The sequence below is a fragment of the Ursus arctos genome, unplaced genomic scaffold (assembly GCF_023065955.2).
Source record: "Ursus arctos isolate Adak ecotype North America unplaced genomic scaffold, UrsArc2.0 scaffold_26, whole genome shotgun sequence".
Lineage (NCBI taxonomy): Eukaryota > Metazoa > Chordata > Mammalia > Carnivora > Ursidae > Ursus > Ursus arctos.
In genome coordinates, this window is record NW_026622941.1 from 17,038,765 (window position 1) to 17,061,064 (window position 22,300).

Below are 22,300 nucleotides of genomic sequence, written 5' to 3' on the forward strand. Positions count from 1 at the left end.
TCAGATTTCTTTGCTTTTCATTTTACCCAAAGTTGCTTTTTTTAAAGGTCGACATTTGTTACATTACATTTGGCTTTTACCCATCACTTCAAAAGTTTTTTGAGTAAGATATTGACCCTGTATCATTTTTCAAACTAGAAAAAGAAGAACAAAATAGAAAAACAATGATATGGGGAGAAAATAAGAAAGGAATAGAAATGACAAAATAACAAGTCAAGTGGAAGAAGTTGAAACGTGTATTTTTCTGTTGAAATATCACTTCATGATGCCACTGGCCCTGTTGCAGGTTGTCTGGATCCTTGGTGGTATTCCTTTTGCCTCTGAGAAGAGCTATAGATGATTGAGGGAAGAGTAGAGGAAAGATGATCCCCAAATCTGACTGTTGGTCATGTGACTTCAAAGCCAATTTGTCACTGAGGGAAAAGATAAGTTGATGTGTTGCTTGTCTTCAAAACAGACCACAGGTTCTGATTCCTTAACTTATGGCCCCACAATAATAACACATGCCAAAACTATGTTCTCGCGACTAGGTTTGCAGTCCCCAAGATGCTTATAGGGGTGTTGTAAGGTCAAGACTATTTCCATAATGACTCTAATATGTCACTTGCCTCTGTCACATGTATTCATTTATGGGTGTAGAGTGTTTTCAGACATGCGGTATTGCAACAGATCTAATACAGAAACAGATACGGGAATCTAGCTGTCTTTGATTAAACCAGACATTATAGATACTTGCAAAAATCTGAAACAGTATCATTCTTCTCTCTAATATTTTCTTTGTTTTTGAAAGTGTAGCTATTTTTCATAGGAATATATTGTTTATGTTAACATGTAAAGGGGTAATTGATGTTATCTTAAATGAATTTCTTAAATGTTCTAGGTTTGTTTCTAATATGGCAATTCTTTTTTTTTTTAAACAGGAAGACCTTTTTTTTTTCAAGATTTATTTTATTTTATTTATTTATTCGACAGAGATAGAGACAGCCAGCAAGAGAGGGAACACAAGCAGGGGAGGGGGAGTGGGAGAGGAAGAAGCAGGCTCATAGCGGAGGAGCCTGATGTGGGGCTCAATCCCACAACGCCGGGATCACGCCCTGAGCCGAAGGCAGACGCCTAACCGCTGTGCCACCCAGGCGCCCCTTAATATGGCAATTCTTGATAAATATAACTCACATAAACAAAAACTCTTTGAATCTTCCATAATTTTTAAGAGTGTTAAAAGGGTCTTGAGACCAAAAATAGGAGAACCTCTGTTGCACAGCAACCTACTGGACAGTTTCTACTTCTACATTCAGCTAAAGTGTTAATCTAAATACTTAATACTCTTCCTTTCCTGCCCAGGTAAGGATTACTATTCCATCTTAATCCTCTGGCCATAAACTTTGTGTTTACACTGTTGGTAAAAAAGAGGCGATATTTCACTAAAGTTCCTCTGAAAGTGTTTATCTTGAAGTTGCTTTCATTTTACTTAATTTTTTCACCTTTGATTTTTTTAGCCACATGTCTTAGATTTCTTTTATTAACTTTTACAATTCTAGTCTTCAAGGAGTAGTTTTTTCTTTGTGTCTAAATGAAGTCATTAGACAATGGACTATGTGCAATTTTTAAATATTTCCTTAACAATTATTGTACAGAGTTATATTTATCTTAGCTGTGGTATTATGTCCTTTTACAGATGCCAAAGACTCAATTGTTAGTTCAATTTAGAGGAAACTAAGGCCTGAATAGATAGAATCACTGCTCATGAAACTCATATAAAAACTGAATAGTAAGCCAGTCTGATGTTTTGCTTTTGACCAAAATTGGTTTTGCTCTCTATTCAGACATGCTTGGAAAGTAAATTAAATAACCTAAAGTTACTTAAATGAACAATTAAAAATTATGAATAACGTTAAAGAAGTGATTATTTCACATGAACCCTTGTTGCACCTAATTTTAAAAATTCGTAATAAATAAAAATTCATCACCTTATATGATCTTCTCTCCAACAAGTCATAGAATTTTACCGACCTTGTATCTTTTTAATATCTCAAATCTGATAGATTGCCATTTATTACATTATAAATGATTTGTTTTCTGAATGATTATAAGAAAGCATCTTACAAGTTTAAGTAAGTGAGGACCTAGTTCGTATCAGCCTAATGAATCTTCTAATGATACTTTCGTTTCTTCCCCAGACTCAAGGTATAATGTCCATGCCTCTAGTAATTAGTAGTCCCAAGGTTAGCAGAATCACTAGAGAGTGGCTCCTGGTTTATTATTGGCAGGAATTATATGTATTTTTCAAGCAAGTCAGGTCATTGGAAAGTACAATAACCTGGCTTGTGGAAAATTCAAAATAGGTTGAGTTCTCCTGTCACATATGACATTTCAGTCTGTAAATATCACATGACATTCAGAAAATATGGGTAGCCCTCACCTCATTGAGGAATGTGTTACTGAGCCTGAAATGCCAGTAACTATATCCCAAGAGAATGTTTAAACAATTTCAGACAACATCACGGGGAAGAAATGCCAAGATTTGTGGAACATATTTGTCCATTGATCTTTGCCTGAGTTCAGGGCCCTAGAAAGGTATTAAGCAGAAATTCTCTAGAGGCAGAGATTCCTGTTTGGACCTATTATGCTAAAAGAATATTTTAAGTTAACCAAAAAAATATAATACTTGTTCTTTTACAGAAAGATGCTTATTCTTAAAGGGACATGTGATTGGGAGCTTTTTTCTAGTGCTGGTAGTGAACTTGCACGTATTCATGTATATTCATAATTAGTTAAATGAGCCTTATTTTTTAAAAATCATTATATTTTAGTAACCAATGAAACTTTCATATAGAATGTTTGAAAAGCTTTAAAGATTAAGCTTAAAAAGGAAAACTAAAATCATCCATGAAATTTCCAGATATTTGGTATTAATATTTTTAATGTTCTCATATTTTTGTCAAACTTATGGAGAAATATGCACATTTTAAGTGGTATTATACTGCATATATTTTTCATTGTATTTTCATATCACTAAATGTTCTTCCAATATTTTTAGACTGTGTGTATTCTATTATATGGTCATAGCTTATTTAACTTTTATTTTAGACATTTATGTTATTTGCAATTATATATGTCCTCACACATATCTCTGATGATCTTCTTAGGATAAATTCCCTGAAGTAAAATCATTGGAATAAGGAATAATCAAATTTTAAAGATTTTTTAAAATACATGTTGCTATGTATTGCCATAATGTATGAAGGAACACATTTCCCAGGAGCTTCGCTAACACTGCCAACGTCTCTCTTAATGTGGCCAACTCTTCCTAAAATAATCAAATGAAAGTTATATTTGGATATGCTTTGCTGTTGTTAGGCCTTAGTCACATCCCAGGATGTCATGTGGTTAGTCTCTTAGCAATTTCTCTTCCAATTTATTCCTAAACTTCATGCAAGAGTAGTGAATAAAAAGATCCATTCCTTTCCATTAACATGTAAAAATGTTCTTCCCTGCATTTCCACATATTAATGCAAATATCTAATTTTTTCTTTTGGGCTGTACAGATGTAACTAGTGTTTGTTCTCCTATTCCTGAAGGAGTCTGAAAAAGAATAATACATCCTTCTTTTTCATTACCTTCAGATTTGTTTTTCTCTCACTCTTTTGACCAAGGGAAAACAAATTTTAAAAATCTGGGATGTACATAAGTGGTATTTTTGAGTTAAATCTATTGCTACCAATGTAAATTATTTCAGAGCACAGCAAGAAATAAAATGGGCTCAATAGTATGATTTTTCTCATTATTATCATCATGATCAATGTATTGTTATTAATGACCCAATATATACGGAGCATGGTGCTAAATCCTAAGAATTAAAAAAGAAGAAGAAGAGGATAGAACAATTCTTATCTTCAGTTGATTTATTCACTAATTGAGGAATGATGGGACATATATAATAAAAGATAAATTCTAATAAACACTAGCATATCCTAATTGCCCAATGGAGTCAGCCAGTCAATGCCCTTGGAGTTCAGAGAAGTGATTAATAAAGATTGGGATAGTCTTTTAAAATCCTTTAAGAGGATTTGATCCACATTTTGAAGGAGGACTGAAACTTTAGCAAGAAAAGAGAAGCTGTTCCAAGTGGGGGTTACAGTGCTCACAGAGGTGAGAATGCACATGACATTTTCAGAGTAAAATAACCAGTGAGCCAAAGCAGTTTATTCAGGATTATAGTAGGAGAAAAATCTGGTGTTCATCTAGCCTTGGCTATCTAGATAAGCAGTATAGACCTAAGAGAAGTACATTGGAAATAGAAAACCATTTAGTGTTTTATGAGAAATGAATTTAGAAATAATTTAGGGAAATGTATAAGCTATTACTATGAAAAATGTTAGTACCAGCATGAGATAATTATGGCCTAGACTAGCTAGTTGCGGAAGAAACTAAAAACAGACATAATACTAGAGTACCATTAGGATAAAAAAGCCAACCGAACTTGGCAACTGATTGGATATAAAGATGAGAGACTACTAGGAACTTATTATTCTGCTGTGCTTATATCAGGGATTCATAATGAATGAGCCTGCCTTCAACCAAGTACATAATATAGAATCCCACTGAGAAGGCTGTGATAAACTCTACAGGGGGCTACCAAGTAACTGGAACAGCTTCCCAGGTAAATTGGTCCTTGAGTTTTGACTTCAAAGATGAATCGAATTTTGACAGATGGGAAAGGGTGGAAAATTCAACAAAGAGGGCAAAAGAGGGGGAAACATGACTCAAAATTTTAGACCTACATGATTGGAGAAAGATAATGCAGACCACGAGAGAAAAGTCTAGAGGTAGAGATGTTTTAGATGGGAAGATAATTCAGTTTAGACATTCTGCAAACATATACGTAGAGCATATTCACCAATCTGGAGGCATCTGGGACACATCCATGAACAAAACAGTGAAAATTTTCTGCTTTCATGGAGTTTACATTCTAGTATTTGGAAACAAATACATAATTAGAGGTGTAGTGTTCACTAAAGAGTTTTGTTTTATTGTGATGTTTGTTTCTATTTTTCTTTCTCTATTGTCATTCATATCAATAAGATAAAATAAGCACAAAAGAAAGCATGGGTGACTAGTATCTGACTTAAGTCGTCACTTAGGCAGCAAAATGTTCCAAGTAACTATTTCCTCTAAGACTTCAAACTGTCCTCAAACTGACCGTGATGTCTACAGGCTTCAGACAAATGGTTTAGTAATTGAGAGCAATAAATTAGAATCAATCACATTTAGTTAGGAGAAAGTAGTCTCAGTGTGCTAAAACAAGCTGACCTTCTTCTAGCTTTGCATTTTTACTGCACCCTTTCTGCTCTCCACCTGCGCTTGATGCTATGCTGGGATCTTCTGACCTTAGTAGTACTTCAGGAGATGTGTCTGGACTATAGTTCTTAGTAGGTCTTACTGCTAGATTGTTAAAAGGGAGAAAATTATTGGAAAAGTATTCGCAAGTCAGAAATAAGGGTTTTGAGGGACTAACTGTGGTAGTGAAATTTTTGTTGCAATTAAAGCACTCAGTTTAAGAAAAAATATGTAAAACATTACATTTAAGCACTGCATTTCAAACTGCTATGAAGGACAGTTGAGAGATACTAAGTAAAACCAGTTTTCCTTGACACCGTAACTGTATAGTATTCATTTCACCCTTCAGTAACCTGATATACTGAAGAGACTGGACATTAAAGACTCTAAAGTTTCCTGACCTCCTTAGTGTCAGGAGCCAGTCTTCAGAGCTCTCACCTGATTGGTTGAAAGCATTCAGTTTGTTTCCATGCAAAAGGATTTTTTACTTTTGCTTGTTTGTTTATTTATTTCCTTGTTTTTCAATCAGTTTCAATCAGTTACTATAAGTAGTTTCTTCAAGTTTTAAATTACACATATCAATTTTTTTCCGAAAACTTGTTTTTTTAAAATTAATTGTTTTTGCCAAAGCCCCAGTTATATCTAATCATGTCAAAGCAGTATGTCAAAAGCATGTCAAAACGTTGTGGTGCCAAAAGTTATCTCTAGGCACTTCCCAGGAGCTTGGAGATAATTGAATCTAATTCTTCTGATGAACAAGATGATGGCAGCCTGTGGAGCCCATTTGAGGATTAATTGTTTTGGGGATAGATATTCAAATGCTAAATACTTTCATAAATTAAGCTCAGTAACAAACATTTATTAAGTGTCTAATGGGTGCTAAATCTTAAAACAGACATATGCAGCCCAAAAATGAATAAGACACAGTTACCCTCAAGACCTTCATATCCTAGTAAGATTTAGTCTTATTAAATTATTTTTGTTTATTAGATTTCTGGTTTTTCATTATCATCTGGCCAAAACTCATTTAAATATGTTATATCCCATTTTTAATCATATAAACAATCAGGTCTCCAGCTGGTAATAATTTACTTAACAAATGCATGGCTAAATAATAAGCGAAGATTTTCATACACTTTAGAAAAGATTTTAGATATCCTACAGTCTTTTATAGACGAGGAAGCTGGCAGTTTTTCTGACTTAAACTCAAGTTTCCAAAATCTAGTTGAAAAGACTTTTTATTGCAGTCCACATTGGAGTACAGAATGAGAGAGTAATAATTTGGTGCTGATAATCTTCTTAACTGGTTGTGAGATTATGATTTTATCTTATGTGCTGGGGGTGGAATTCGTTCTCTCTTCTCCCTGGTATTTCTCATGGATTACACCATACCATTGGTAGCTTAATAGATATATTTACTTTGTATTAGTTTTCCAGATCAAGAAATTCGTAAAGTGGCAGTTCAACAATTAGACAACCTCTTGAATGATGAACTACTGGAATATCTCCCACAACTAGTTCAGGTAAGAACAGCAGAGTTTCCAAAGGATTCTAGGATTTTAACTAATAGTCCTCTAAAAAAAGTTTCCAATAAGTCAACAGTAGACTACATAAAAGTGGTATTGTAATTTGGCAAGCCAGGGACTAAATTATAGCTCATGTGTCAACATGGGTAACATAGACATTCTTTAGCCCAAACTGGTAGTTACAAAAAAGGTCTATAAGAACCAAAGGGGACATTTTAAAAAAATATTATTATTTAGAACTGGGGGAAAAAATAGAAACACTGATGGTGAAATCTTTTCATCTAACTGTGTAGAACAATTAAAAATAAAATGAATGATATTTAGAAAATAGTCTTTTGCTAGGCAGCTCCTCATAACATGTTTCTTGCCTTTCCCTTAGAATATTCTAACATTGATTGTAAATTTATAAAAGTGGTTTTATAAGATAATACCTGAATTTTGCGAACAGATACTGCATTTTAGCCATAACATTAAATATCACAATGTTGGAGTAATTTTAGAAAATAATATGGCCAAATAAATGAAATATAGAAATATGAGCAAAGACTGATTTAGTCTGAATATTTTGAAATATAAACAACCATACATCTTGCTAATGACCATGTAAATGATTGAGTATCCGAACTACAAATAATATTGTTTTCCCAAGTTGACAAATGTAATGAGGGCTGAATAGTAGTTCTAATATAGTGGTCTTTATGTTTTTCAGTTTTTGTTTTGTTTTTTAACTCTGATGTTTTCTTATCTGAAAGGTCAGGTTGTAATTACAAGCTATTTTAAATGCCAAGTGCCTCAGTTTTTGAACATTTAAGACAGAGAACTTTTTTTTTTTAAGATTTTATTTATTTGAGAGAATGAGAGAGCACAAGCAGGGTGGAGGGGGAAGAGGGAAGAGGGAGAAGCAGACTCCCTGCTGAGCACAGAGCCTGATGTGGGGCTTGATTCCAGGACCCTGAGATCATGACCTGAGCTGAAGTGAGACAATTAACCGCTTAACCAACTGAGCTACCCAAGTGCCCCTAGGACAGAGAACCCCTATCAATGACTGAAATACCATATTGCTTTGCACATGGTTTGCCCAAGGACTCCTAAAGCGAAAGCTAGCTTAAAATAGCTATACCATATAGTTACTTCTACCGATTTTTATAGTTGTGATTTTTCTATACTTATCAGGATAGTGTAGTGAAAATAAAAATTAATCAGACTTGTAGGAACACTGTTCATCTCATTATTCATGAGTATTGGCAGCATGCTCTATCTAACCTAAATCAAAAAAGTAAGTTTTTACAAAACTTTATATATACTAAACCCATTTGAAAACGGCAGTCTGGAATAAATAAGCAATACACTTGGCACCAGGAATATCGCTGAGAGCCATATACCTGCAAATCCAAATTCATATGACAAGGTGGACACAGAACCCAACATAACAGATACACAGATGTAAAATTAGGAAGTGCTGCAACGACTCCCTAATTAAAAATGAAGATTATAAAGTGTTTTGAGATGGAAAGAAATGACTCGAAAATAAATAAAACTGGGAAGAATTTTCAAAACATTTATTATAGAATTTACCCTTAAACTTCCATCCTCTCCCCTGACTTTGAAACTTCTAACACATAAAAACTTTTGAAACAAAAAATTCTACCCTACTGATTATTTTCTTGAAGTATGTTATTTTATTATGTATTATATTGTTAGAGTTATGCAGGATATATTAAAGAAATAAGACAGGACTCCAAGACCATAACAGAAACAGAACATATTGTTCATAGCCAGAAAGCAATTAAGACACAGTCCCAGAGGTTACGGCAAACCACAGGTCAACACCGTGTGGGTTGGTTCCAAGAACAGTTCATAATAATGCAGTGTGCACCAGAAATATTGCCTACCTCCTAGATGGTGAGATAGGATTTAGGGGGAAATTGTACCAGTGCACAGAGTGATGCAGGGAGTTTGGAAACAAGTGAAGCAATTTAAGAGCAACAAGTAGTTATTCAAGAAGAAATAGTGGGGAAACCTAAAAGAAAAGCTAAAAAGACAAGCATGGAAATAAATTCTAAGACATCTTCTCTTGCTCATATGCCCATATGATACGCTCTTAGGGCATCAGCATGACTTAGTCAGCCCACTATTAGCAAGTAAGTGAAAGCAAGCCATGGCTGCAGTTTAAGAGAACATACATTACGGTCTTTATACATTCAGACAACATTAAGAGTTTATGTAAATTTGCTAAAATCAACTTTGGCACTCTATACCTTAGGAGTTCATAAACTTTCCCATCCTTGAGTATGGTCAGCATATTGAGGTATTTCTTCAGGTGTGTATGTGAATGTGTGTTCTGCCTACTTTTGTCTGCTGTCTGTACTATGGTATAAAACCTGGCTTAAACTCTGTGTGTGTGGGTGTGTGGGGGTGTGACTTAAAATGGCTATTGAACAACTAAAGATAGAAGCTTTGCCTCTTAAACAGGGATGGAAATATTTTTGAAGAGAGCCTGGTTTTCATTTTCAAATCTGTTCAGATTTCTGGGCTGATGATGGGGCCCAGGTACTGCCTGTGGACAGTGAAGCCCCTGCCGAGTACCTAATCTGAATTAGGTCCATAAGGATATTAGGGGTTGTCATACTGTCTGTATTTTCCACCAGGTTGGGTATCCTAGAAAATCCTAAAGAGCTGTTCACAGTGGTGATGAGGGAAAGGATTTGGGGAGGGGTGGGCTAGGGTGGCACCAATTAGCTCTGAAACCTCTAAGTAAAGTTTCAGGTTCTTCAGGGTAATACTGATGTATCAATTGGTGATTTCAGTTAAGGCTTTCGATGTGCATCAATTTCATTGCCCAAAGAGGAGAAGTATCTACTACTTAATAATGCCATTTTTATATCTAGGACACTAATCATACTATGTATTTTTGTGTGTGCCAGGATTCTCCTCCTAGGCATGGTTGAACACCACCGACCATCTGCTCTTATTTATTATCCTGTGATACTAAAGCATAAATAAGAAAGAGACTACACAAATCCAAATTGTGATGTGTATGTGCTATGTTATTATACACCAGCAAATAAGGTTATCTTATTATATCAATATCAAATATCAAATATAATTTTAACATTTTGTTACAATGTTAATGCTGTTTTCCATTGTCTTTTCATAAGCCTCTTAAGCCCCTTTGTATTCTGCTAGAATTTAGTTACTGAGAAGAAGAGTAAATTAATTATATCTCTTACTTCAGGCTGTCAAGTTTGAATGGAACCTTGAAAGTCCTCTGGTACAACTCCTATTGCACCGTTCATTGCAAAGCATCCAGATTGCCCATCGTCTTTACTGGTAAGATTAACTAAAATAGGATAGGATGCCTTTTTTTGTTGTCAACTTCTCTCTGTGGGACCGCACTAGAAGAAGTAGAAGATTTCTTACCTTGTAATTGATATAAATCTCCACTTAAAGTTCAGCCAAATTTGAGTCTTTGTCAAGGTTATTTTTATTTATGAGTATAATTTAGCTGTCATCATCTTCAAAATCTTCCTTTTGTACAGTTGCTGCTGTTTAAATCCAATCAGAATTTTAAATCTGGATAATATCTTTCCTATAGCTTTATTATTTTTTTAAGAGAGAGTGAGAGAGCACATGCGCTCACATATGTATGGCAGACAACATCTACTAGCTTCAATTGCTAATGAAGAACTTTAATTAATAGGAATAAAAGTGAATCTCATTTTTTAGTATGTTTTTCTGCTTCAAGAAATGTTCCTCATGTTGACATCATTCTTCCTATGAAAATAACTCAAGCATTTCATAGTAAAGTGGAGATACAAGGAATTGTTAGGCACCAATGTTTATTTTGATGTTCATTTTCATTTCAAATGTCTAATATAAAAAGCAGAACATTTTCCTCTTCTATGTTAGTATAGGGAGGCATCAGACACATGACTAGCCCTGGGCCCTTCACTGAATGGACTCTTTCATCAAGCTTTGAATGAAGTCTTATTCTTCTTAGTTTTTCAGTCAGCAACTACCTTGTTAAGGGAGCTTAAGTGGATGCATTTGGTGATCTGCTCTCACAGTAAAACTAGGACTAAGTTACCAGGGCCCAGCTGTGCACATGCAAACTTGTGACAGAAGGGGGCAGAAGAGGGCTGCTTGAACAGTCAATCAGGCTTGATGCCAAACCGGAGCTGGCAAGGCTAGAGCAATTTCAGGGCATTGACCCAGTCAGGTATTAGGTAATTGGTATCACTCGTGAAGTCAAAACTGGATTGGAAAGAGAATGTGAGCAGAAGTCAGGGACTAACCTAAATCAGGAATTAGGGCCCAAAGAACAAGTTGTTGCATCAGTGTCTGCTGGCCCTGAATAACAAGGCAATGGGATTTCTGGCACCACCAGGCCTTTCCAAAGTGGCGATGGCATTGAAGGACCAAATCCTATGAGCTGTAAGATGCCACTCATAAAATCGAGATAATGCAAAATCTTACCATTCATTTTCTAAACGCTCTGTCCTAAACTTTTCTTATCTAGAATTTTGGTTCAATTTCTCAAATTTCTCAAATCAAGGACTACTCTAAATAAAGCTAAATAATGTGGAAATTTTGCATCATGTGATTGAAGTCACACCTGTCCCTCTCATCCTTTCTTTCTTTTTTGTTTTTTGAAAGAGAACTTTTTATTACTTTTTTGTACAGGAAATTCAACAGCGTCCACTCAGTCCAGTTTGGTAGCCAGTTCTTTAGTTTTTGTCTTTTCCAGTTTGGCAATGCAAGCCTCCAACTTCAGACCTGGGACGTTGCTTCCCCAGTGGCAGCGGATCTCATATCTGTCATTGTAATTGGCCCTGGTGGCTGCCACGAGCTTAGCCAGAACTCCTTTGTCTTCCGAGTTAACCTGTGTGAAGGCGACAGTGGTGCAGGTCTTCCTATGGACCAGATGCCCCAGCCTGGCCTCCCTCTCATCCTTTCTCCTAAATACGGCTCAGCTGATGCCGGAAATTCTATCATCAGTGAGTCACTACTTTAGGTTAAATATTGTTCCCTCCCAGAATTTTTTTTTTCTAATGTGGAAATATATATATTCAGAACATAATGGTCACGATGAATTAGATGATCATTTGTTCATTTATGTAACAAACCTTGAGGTACTAGACACTGTTGAACTATTAAGGATGAAACAGAACAGTCCTTGCCGAAACAAGCTCACAGGCTAACAACACAACAGCTAGCAGCCAGGGGGCAGGGAGGAGCCCACTGGCTATGTGAAGGAGAAAAGTGACAACAAATCCTGTCCACTTTAGGGTGATCCATCCCAAATATAACCACAAGGTAGAGAGGCAAGGCTGGCCATCAAGTAAATAAAAAAGTCTAACCATGCACTCCCATTCTGCCAGAGTTAAATACCGATGAAGGCATACAAATGAATACACAGAGGAGGTAAATGCTCTCTCTACTTTGAGATCTGAAACACTCCCTGAAGAAAGAGCGAAGAGCTGTACTTCAGGGAGTTATCACAGTGTAATAGAGCATGCATGATACAGAATCAATAGAAGGTTTCAAAGCCTCTCCTTTACCTTCTAGAATCATTATATTACTACTAACTCACCTTTTACCTTCACAATGTAATGAATAATAAATTATTGCTTCACTCTTTTATGAAGGAAAGCTATGTCTTGCTGTCATTTAATATTGATCTCTTATAATCATCTTTCACCTTATTGTTCTCAGAAAAGTATGCACAGGATAAAATCTCTACAATAAGCAATTCTCTAAGCTAACAATAGCTATTCTCTACCTCAACCAACCTGAAGAAAGTGATGGGTATTTTTAAGAAACTTCACATTTTATGCAATAATCTGTAAAATCCATTAGCATAGTTTTCTAGTTAAGGCACAATATAGGAACAGCTGGGTTTTTGTTTTATTTCTATTTTATGTGATAAGGGTTTTATATAGTTCTTTTCATAAAAAGATTGTTTTTTAAGATTTTATTTATTTATTTGACAGAGAGAGAGAGAGTATAAGCAGGGGGAGCAGCAGAGAGAGAGGGAGAAACAAACCACCCTGCTGAGCAGAGAGTCCAATGCAGGTCTCAATCCCATGACCCTGGGATCATGACCTAAGCCAAATGCAGACACTTAGCCAACTGAGCCACCTAGGCACCCCTTCATAAAAAGATTTTTAAAAACAGAATGCAATTTTTAATTAATTTTCTTGTACCATTTGTGTTATTTCTTGTATTAAGTATATATGAAAATAGAATCTTACAATCTTATAAAAAGTTCTACCTCAAATCAATGCAAAAGCCAGGAACAAAGCTCCACCTTAAATTTATCCCTAATTTAAATTATTTCCTCTTCAAATTCTTCTATTTTGTTAAAAAAAAAAGTAAAGAGTTAAAAAAAGTGAACATTTTGTGCATGCATACTGACCTCAAATGTTGGAACTTGCACCAGAGCTGGCCTTTGGGAACTTAACTTTCTAATCCACTCTCCAGCAATTTTTCATTACAGCAACAAAATGCAATTATATCACTGCTTCCTTAAATAGTAATCTGGTATTCCTTTAATAATATCAGTCTTCCTCTGTCATAGTTTATGCTGGAGATTTGGGTTAAGGCCTTGAAAAACAGCATTATACTACTTAATTTTCACTGTTTGTCAGTGAGACTACAGCTTTACTTTAGCCAACAAGAGATATGGTCAACAAAAAGGAAATCTATTCTTCTTCAATATGACCTGAATATTAGTAATTATCTTTGTCTTCTAATAATATTTGAATTTGGCTTCCAAAATAAATAGACTGTTAAATACCCATGGAGTTACAGGGTTTGGGAGTCAAATGGAACCTTAGGAATCAACTACTGTAGAATTTTTTTTTTTTTACCCAGAAAGGATTTCAACAAGTGACTCATCCAATGACAATCATCTACATAGCTAAGGAATTGAGATTAAAATATTTTTTCATGACATCTCATACCCAATTCAGGTCTCTTTCCAATTCAACATCTACTTCTAAGAAAACTACAGCTTGGAAGAATTCACAAAATGTTTGTTTTTCTATCAAAAATTGGGAACTCATTTGAGTACACTAAAGTGATGGCTTTTCCTTAACTTGAATGCAAAACTGAAGAGAAAACAATATCCCAAATCGAGATCTTTATATTTAATACTCAAAAGTTTTTGCCATTACATGTTGGCATAATCCACAACTGCTGTCCTTTATAATATTAATTAATAGGCATGTGCAGGAAGCTCCAAAAAAATTGTATACTTGAAGGAATTTTGAAGGGAATAGTAGGTTTTTCCCAGAATTTCTCTTTTGTAGTTCCTGATTCATACCTAAAACACTAAAGTTGTTCTCTTAGTTTACTATTAAACCACGAGTGTTAAGAAAACAATTCCTGAGTAATTTCCTTAGTAGACTCAGTTTGTACTTATCTTTCAATACTTATTATATAAAACCAAGACTCAGTTTTCTCAAAAATACTATTTAATTAAGCCAGCAATATGCTAATGAAATTCAAGTCAACCCATTTCATCAAGTTAAATGAGTTAGAAAATAAATTCCTGTAGTCCAGGCCAGAACTTGGCAATAATAAAATGTAAGCAAAATCCATCTTTAGTTTCCTTCAAAGTAAAAATACCCAGTAAGCTATTGGATATAGAAGCCTAAAGAGCAGGAGAAAGATCTAGACTGGTAACAGAATGGGACTGTATCAGCACATTGATGGGACTTGCCAAGCTTCCATCTTATGGTTCAGTCATCCCCCGTATTTGGAGTTTTCACCAGATTCCTTGTACCTGCATCCAGATTTTAAAAAAGAAACCCAGAGTATCATGGGATAGGCCGGTGATGGGTAGTAAGGAGGGCACATATTGCATGGTGCACTGGCTGTTATACGTGAATAATGAATCATGGAACATTGCATCAAAAACTGGAGATGTACTGTATGGTGACTAATATAACAAAATAAAAATTATTTAAATAAAAGGTATTTTCAAGGGCCAGGTCTAGAAGGAGCACGTACCTCTTTTGCCTATATTACATAGGTCAAAAGTCAATAACAAGACCCCACCTACATGCAAGGGAAAATAGGAAAGTGGACCATGTATATATCTATATACAGAAGCAAAATGCTGTTTGATCTGGTAAATCCAGAGAAGTGTCTGCCACAGAGGTAAAGCAATGTAGATGACTCAAGAAATTTGATCATCAAGTTGTAGAGAAAGAGGACATGGAAGGAAAACCAGTACTCGCTCTTACATATATTAATTGGCTTTCTTTTCAAAAACTAAGTTGATCTCACTAGACAAAAAAGACTATTGCCTAACTACTTGAATAGAATCATCATTTTGGCAGATATCCTTTAAAAATGTCTTCTGTCCAACAATTCTGTAAGTATTTCCAAGAGATTTAACCTGTGCGTATATGTTTAAACTGTTTTACCTAGATGGCTCATTATTAACTTATTTATGTAGCTACGGTGGACAACGGGTATCTTGGCCCAAGAGGTCCAAAACTGAATTAAATATCCCTACACCCTCTCCTCTTTCAGTCCTTGCACTTGCCATGTCCAAACCTCCTTTTTTATCTGCAATATCCTGGATAACAGCCACTACTAAGATATCCAACACAGAAAATCTGGGAGGCATTATTCTTACCCAACAACCTTCCTCATTCAGTCAGTCTTTAAGACCTGACTATTGTTTCTCAGAAGTATGTCTTAAATTTGTACCTTTTCTATTTCCATGGCTAGCATCTTACTTCAAGCCTTCAGTACTTGGATGATTACAACAGCTTTCTAATTGTTTCTTGTTTTTATTTTTGGGTGTTTTTTTTTTTTTTTTCACTTCCATTCTTACCTACCTCCAGCCCATCCATCCTCCACGCTGCTCTTGGTGTAATCTTTATGTAATACAATTTGATCCCTAACCCATAAGGTAGGTTCTAGTTCCAAGGTAACCCACAGCTGGCTAGCATAATTCCGTAATTCCAATCAGCTCTTTCTTGCTGGTAGAGTTTAGAATTTTTAGATGAAGAAAAAAATCTATTCTTCCTTAATATGACCTTGCAATAGATTTCATGATTTCAACTCTGCCTGCTTCCCACCCCCATTTTATATGACTTTCTGCATCTGAACATAGTCTTTTCTATTCTCAAGTAGTTATTCAGATTTCCAGAGAGCTTTCATGTGCTGATGGCTTTGTACATGGTATTTCTCTCTGTTTGAAATGCAGTTGTCCTATTGTTTGCACAGAGTCCTATAGGACTCAGCTCAAATTTTTATCCTCTTTGAAGATGTCTCAGCCCTTGTACACACTGCCGATACAATTCTTAGCATATTACATACTTTGATTACTTCACCATTTACCTTTTTTCTAAGATATTTTGGGCTGCAAATAACAAAAATGCCAATTTAACTGGCTTAAACGATATGAAAAATTAATAATCGCACATAGCAAGAAGTTCATTTAGAGCAGTTCCAGAGTTTTTTATCGCAGCAGCTCACCGATTTTGTCATAAACCCAGTTTCTTTGCCTCATCCTCAGTGTGTTTACTCGTTCTTAATCCAGTTCACGTCATGGTTACAAGGAGACTGCCACAGGTGATATCACATTCATACAGGACACCATGCAGCAAAAGAAAAGGGGCTGATCTTTCTTCAACATGAAAAATTTTCTTATAAACTTCATAGCAGAGCTAACTTCCTTTATCATTTGCCAGAATTGGGTCTCATATTATCGTGAGACAATCACCTGATCAGATGGCAATCAGGTGAACTGACTTACCTAATTGGTTTAGAATATTCAGAATATACCCCTAAACTGGTCATCTTCCCTGAAGGTTTTGCTATCTGAACAAAATCTGATTCTTTCTTCAGTTGTGAAGGGGAGACTAGATTTAGTCTGGATGAAACCCTATGTTCCCTTTCTGGATTGTGAGGCCTTATCTTAATCATCCATCCTTAACACAGAATATTGCATGTAGCACATATAATTGGTATTGAATAAATACCTGTTGAATGAATGAAAATAATAATCATACCACATACATTTATACTGCCTACAGGCTAACTTATCTTGACTACTGTACTTAAAACAGCAGACAATCAAGTCGTACTGTACTGAAGAAGCCATATAATACTAACGTCATTATATTAAGTGTATAAGTTCCCATTGATACTCTCATAATCACTTTTGCTCTTTTTAAGAAATAGAATTCCCTAGCTCTCTGTAATCGGGGGAAGTTGAGCTAAATGACTTACAGATAAATATATCCTCTGGAATAAGTTTTTGAAAAGCTATCAGTTGTTAACAATGACTGGGTCTACAGTATGAGGTGCTTTATACTGACTTAACTATGCTGTTTCTTAAAACCCTGACTAAAAATAAAAGGCTATCGGGGCACCTGAGTGGCTCAGTCAGTTAAGCATCTGACTTCAGCTCAGGTCATGATCTCAGGGTCCTGGGATTGACCCCTGCTTCAGGCTCCATGCTCAGTGAAGAGTCTACTTCTCCCTCCCCTCCCCCTCCCTCTGCCCTCCCCCTGCTTGTCCTCTCTCTCAAATAAATAAATAAAATCTTTTAAAAATATTTTAAAAAGGCTGTACCTAGCGATTTAACAAGAAGTGTTTTATGGGCAAATCTTAAGTTAGTAAGCACTACTTACTGTCTTTTAAAATATAATTTTCTATGTTAAGACTATATGAGTTTTGGGGAATTACTGAGTAGTTTCTGATTTTTGCTGGCTCCTATCCTACTTTTTTTTTTGTTTGCTTGTGGGTTTTTTTTGTTTTTTTTTGTTTGTTTGTTTGTTTGTTTGTTTGGACTGTGAAGATTGATAGTTTTTTGTTGTTGTTTTGTTTTGTATCAGCTGGTGAGTAAGTCCTTTATTTTCAGGCTTAACTTTATTTTCTATGTTACTCATCAAAAGATCACTCTTTGAAAAGGTTGAATGGAGGTTTTTCTTACTTTTCTTCTAACTCAATTTTCTATTTTGTTTGTATTACTATAGTTACAAGAGAAAGACAATTACTTTACTGTTCCTTGTCTAAAGAACTTCGTATGTGTGGCTTTTTGCAGCAAAATCCAGACTTGGATATTTCAATCAAATTCTTGTCTTGTTTAATAACCTAGAATTCTTGTTTTTGTTTTGGCATGTATGATTCAGTTTTGACCAATGCAAGTGAACAGCTTGCACAAATAATGCTCATCTTCTCTGGAGTTGACAGTCTGCCTGAAACACTAACCACTCTTGACAGATATGCCACATAATTGTATCTTGCTTGGGTTTAGTGATCTGAAATTGTTAAAGGGAGGAATCCTAATGTACATGTCACTTTCCTTTTTTAAATTAGGGCACTGTGTACTTATGTTTCTTGGGGTGTTATAAATGTCCTTATTTTACCAAAAGGGTAGAACTTTTATTATTTTCTTCCAAGTAAAATTAATATCACTCTTAGAGAGGCTGCTGCTCAATAAACTGTTGACATAAATTGATTGATGATTCTGAAAATCTCACAATACTTAATCTAGAGCTTCAGTAACTAAATATTGGAGGGGTAACTGCACGAGTAGACCAGTGGGCTTCAGTGAACAGATGCAGAAAAGTGTGTAAGTATATTAAGGAAAGAGAGATTTTTATGTTCGGCATCCATTCTTTCACTCATTTGTTCCCTAAGTTTTTATTGAGTGCCTATTATATACATAATTTCTAGCTTTTTGCAAAAGGGATAGAAAATATAAACAAATGATAATAAACATGGTTTAAGCAATGTGTTGTTGTTTTTTTTTTAAAGCTTCCTGGCTATTTTAGGCAGTTATCACAGATGTTAAGAATCTATTTTTCAACTCTGTTGTCTCCATAAATTAATTTTAAACATTCCATTCAGTGATTTTCAAATCCTCTTTAGGATTATAAACCCAAATTCAATGTATTCCTTCATAATTAAAATAGTTGTGTCAGTTGTCCAGAGAACCCATACCAGGATCAAGGAACTTCAGGAACTGAATTGGGGATCAGATAGTGACTTGGATAATCTTTAAAATATCTTACTCTTCTTTCTCTGCTATAAAGACCAGAATACTAAGGTTTATCAACTCTAGTATGGCTGTGACTTATAGGATATTACAAAGAATTCTAACCTCTGTCTTCAATACTTTTTTATCCTTACAGGTAGAAATAATATAGTTAATCCTAGATACTATGCTAGTCACTTTTTCTTATATTCTCAATAACTTCATTCTCTCCATTTTTCAGATGAAGAAATTAGTAAAGAGGCTAAGTATGAAATGCTATTAAGTAGAACAGCCAAAATTTGACCCTGTGCCCTATTCACTATGACCTTCCACCCACTTAAATATAATGAAGGATATAACAAAGAACACTAGAAAGCAGAATAATGTAATAGTAAGAGAACAGGATTTGGGGGAAAACATACTTGAGTAGGTCTTCCAACTCAGATCTCTATTAGCTGTATGGTCTTAGAAAAATTACTTACCCTCCTGATTTTTTTCATAATCTGTAAAGGAAATGTAATTATGCCTAACAGAATTATTGTTAAAATAAATTGAGATCATGTTTATCAAGGTCCTTAATATATATTTAGTATATCCAGAGGATATATGTGTTTAATCATTTAGTATTCCCAAAATTCCAGTTCCCAAGGTCATATCACAAATTAATAATTATGTAGAATTCAGATCTTGGATGCTTGACATTTGACTCCTCATTCCTACCATTGTTCTTTCTTTGTTTTATTCCAAATCAAATTTAAAATTAAAGTTTAATGACAGAATCTGAAATGGGTGAAAGTGGGAGCAGAAAAGTCACTGTATAAAATAGTTCAAAGACTTGATGAGCAAAGTATCTTGAAGCACTCTTAAGTGTCAGAAAAAGCTGGGAATATGTGCATCATTTAGTATCAGAGAAATTTAACAGGCAAAGGAATGTAGCGAAGTTCACAGATCACTTGTTGATAAATGCTTTCTATCTCACTCACATCATTCACTTGTCTGTTAGCACAGTTCAGAAGAAGAAAAAAATGAGTAAAAATTTTCATTGATCCTTTCATTATTTTATAGGATTAGGTTATGAACTACAAATGAAAAACTATACTCATTGAAAGAAGTTGAGAACTTAAAAGGCAAAGAACTTAAAGAACCCCTTCTAGATCCATGTATTCTGAAGTATGTTTCAAGTAAAAAATGTTCTTGTTGGGAAAATAAAAAACTTCAACTGAGTGTACTCATTTAAAATAAAGCATTTCAGAAGGGAGGTGGGTGGGGGGACAGGTGAAATAGGTGAAGAGGATTAAGAGTACACTGACTGTGAGCATTGAGTATGATGTATAGAATTGTTGAATCACTATATTGTACACCTGAAACTAATATAACACTGTATGTTAACTATACTAGAACTAAAATTAAAAACATAAACAAACAAACAAACAAACCCTTTACTACAGGAAAAGAATGGATCTTGTGTTGCTAAACCTACCACACTAGGAAAGCACTGTAGACCATCCGAAAAAGATAGGAACTCCCTGAAACATTTCATTAACTAGTGAAGAAAATGTGATTGGTGATTATTCTGGATTTTTCCATTATTAAGCCATATTTTTAAATCTTGAATGGTTTACTCCTTTGTTATAAAATATTTATAATAAACCTTATTACTGAGCATGTGACTGCAGTGAGATAATTTATTCTTGAAGTATAATGATAAACCTGCCATTTATATAGGACTCACTTCCATGGTCACAGTTAGCAGTTCCTTCCCATTTGACAATCGGTTAAGGACAAGTGATGATTGTGCATTTCTCTTTTCTCTTTCCTCTACCCAGAATATTTAGCAGTGGTTGTCTTGAAGAAGTCGTTTGTTGTTTCCGTATATACATTACAGTTAGGACCAGTTGGTGCTCTAACTTCTGGATAACACTGTACCCACCAGTTTCGGTATTTTATATTAAGGCAACTAGTGATATCAGCTATGACATATCAAGCTTTTTGGTTCTGGGTAATTGACTTAAAATTTCTGAGCCTCCATTTCCTCATCTGTAAAACAAGAATAAAATACCAAAAGTACTTAGCATGCGACCTGACACTTATAGCTACTCTGTACATTTACATTGAATAAATCAATAATTTGAAGAATTGAAATTTTTTTGAGAGTGAAGTGCACATAAAATTATGCAGTATGCCTTATTCAACCCCTAGCTTTAACAAATGTTTCTTATCTTTCTTTTTATTTTTTAATCAAATGATGACACTTCATTTGTTGGAAGATAGGTTAAGAACATTTTAATTAGCACTCCCCAACTGAAGTATGTTATCAGATAAGTGGGCATAAATCTAATAATTCTGTGATCTAATTCATGCACATTTCACCTAAGTGTAAGTGGGAAAACCATGTAAGTGGGAAAAGTTCTGGGACACACTTCTAGTATTTCTCACCACCCCACATCTTGCCACCATTCTGGACAGTTTCATTTCTAAATGGATGATTCAGCTAAAAAATGCCTCAAGAGCCCTTCACATCCTATTTTACCAATAAATTTTAGCTCCTTCATACTTCAGCAACCACTTTCCATGGCTACATATTAAATCTTTTCATCATTAGGAATGGCTCTTCATCCAAAGTTTTAAACTCAGAAATCTAATGTATTATTAGCCCTTTCCCATTTTGACTTTACCGTACATACTAAACCTAGAGTTCACTGCCAATAGAAACTTGACTCCTGATGTTTGCCTTCCTTCAGGCTCATCCAGCCACTCGTACTGTGACTTACTTTCCTAGTGATTTTCTTAACTGTTCATTTACATATCTGAGCTAATGTCCTCCATCTCCCTCTCTATCTACCAAGTCACTTATGAAATGTCTCAGGAGTCAATACTCCCCTCTCCATCTCCACAAAACCCTTCACTCAGGACATTGTGATTTCCTGTTTAATACTGCTATTGTTTATTATTTCATCTACCTGATTCAATGATTCTGCAATGCTCATAAGATAATGATAAAGGGCACCTGCTTGGCTCAGTTGGTTAAGCATGTGCCCTGAGCTCAGGTCATGATCTCAGGGTCCTGGGATTGACCCCTGCTTCAGGCTCCATGCTCAATGGGGAGTCTACTTCCCCTTCTCCCTTTGCCCCTCCCCCCCAGCCTGTGCTCTCTCTCCCTCTCTCTCTTTCTAATAAATTAATAAAATCTTAAAAAAAAAATAGGGAGGCCTGGGTGGCTCAGTAGGTTAAGCGTCTGCCTTCAGCTCAGTTCAAGATCCCAGGGTCCTGCGTCAGACTCCTTGCTCAGTGGGAAGCCTGCTTCTCCCTCTGCCTGTTGTTCCCCCTGCTTGTGCTCTCCGTCTCTCTCTCTGACAAATAAGTAAATAAAACCTTTAAAAAAATCTTTAAAAAATAAAAATAAATACAAAAATTAAAAAAGATAAAGACC

General features: G+C 35.2%; 1 protein-coding gene across 2 annotated transcripts in view; it reads left to right on the forward strand.

Moving 5' to 3' along the window:
- PIK3C2G (phosphatidylinositol-4-phosphate 3-kinase catalytic subunit type 2 gamma) overlaps window positions 1–22,300 on the forward strand; it is a 345,203-nt gene that overhangs the window by 146,128 nt on the left and 176,775 nt on the right. For both annotated transcript variants that reach the window (XM_026502333.4, XM_057319037.1), the window contains exons 17-18: window positions 6,767–6,860; window positions 10,099–10,193. In XM_026502333.4, the coding sequence (XP_026358118.2) occupies window positions 6,767–6,860; window positions 10,099–10,193 (189 nt within the window). The remainder of the gene's footprint in view (window positions 1–6,766; window positions 6,861–10,098; window positions 10,194–22,300) is intronic.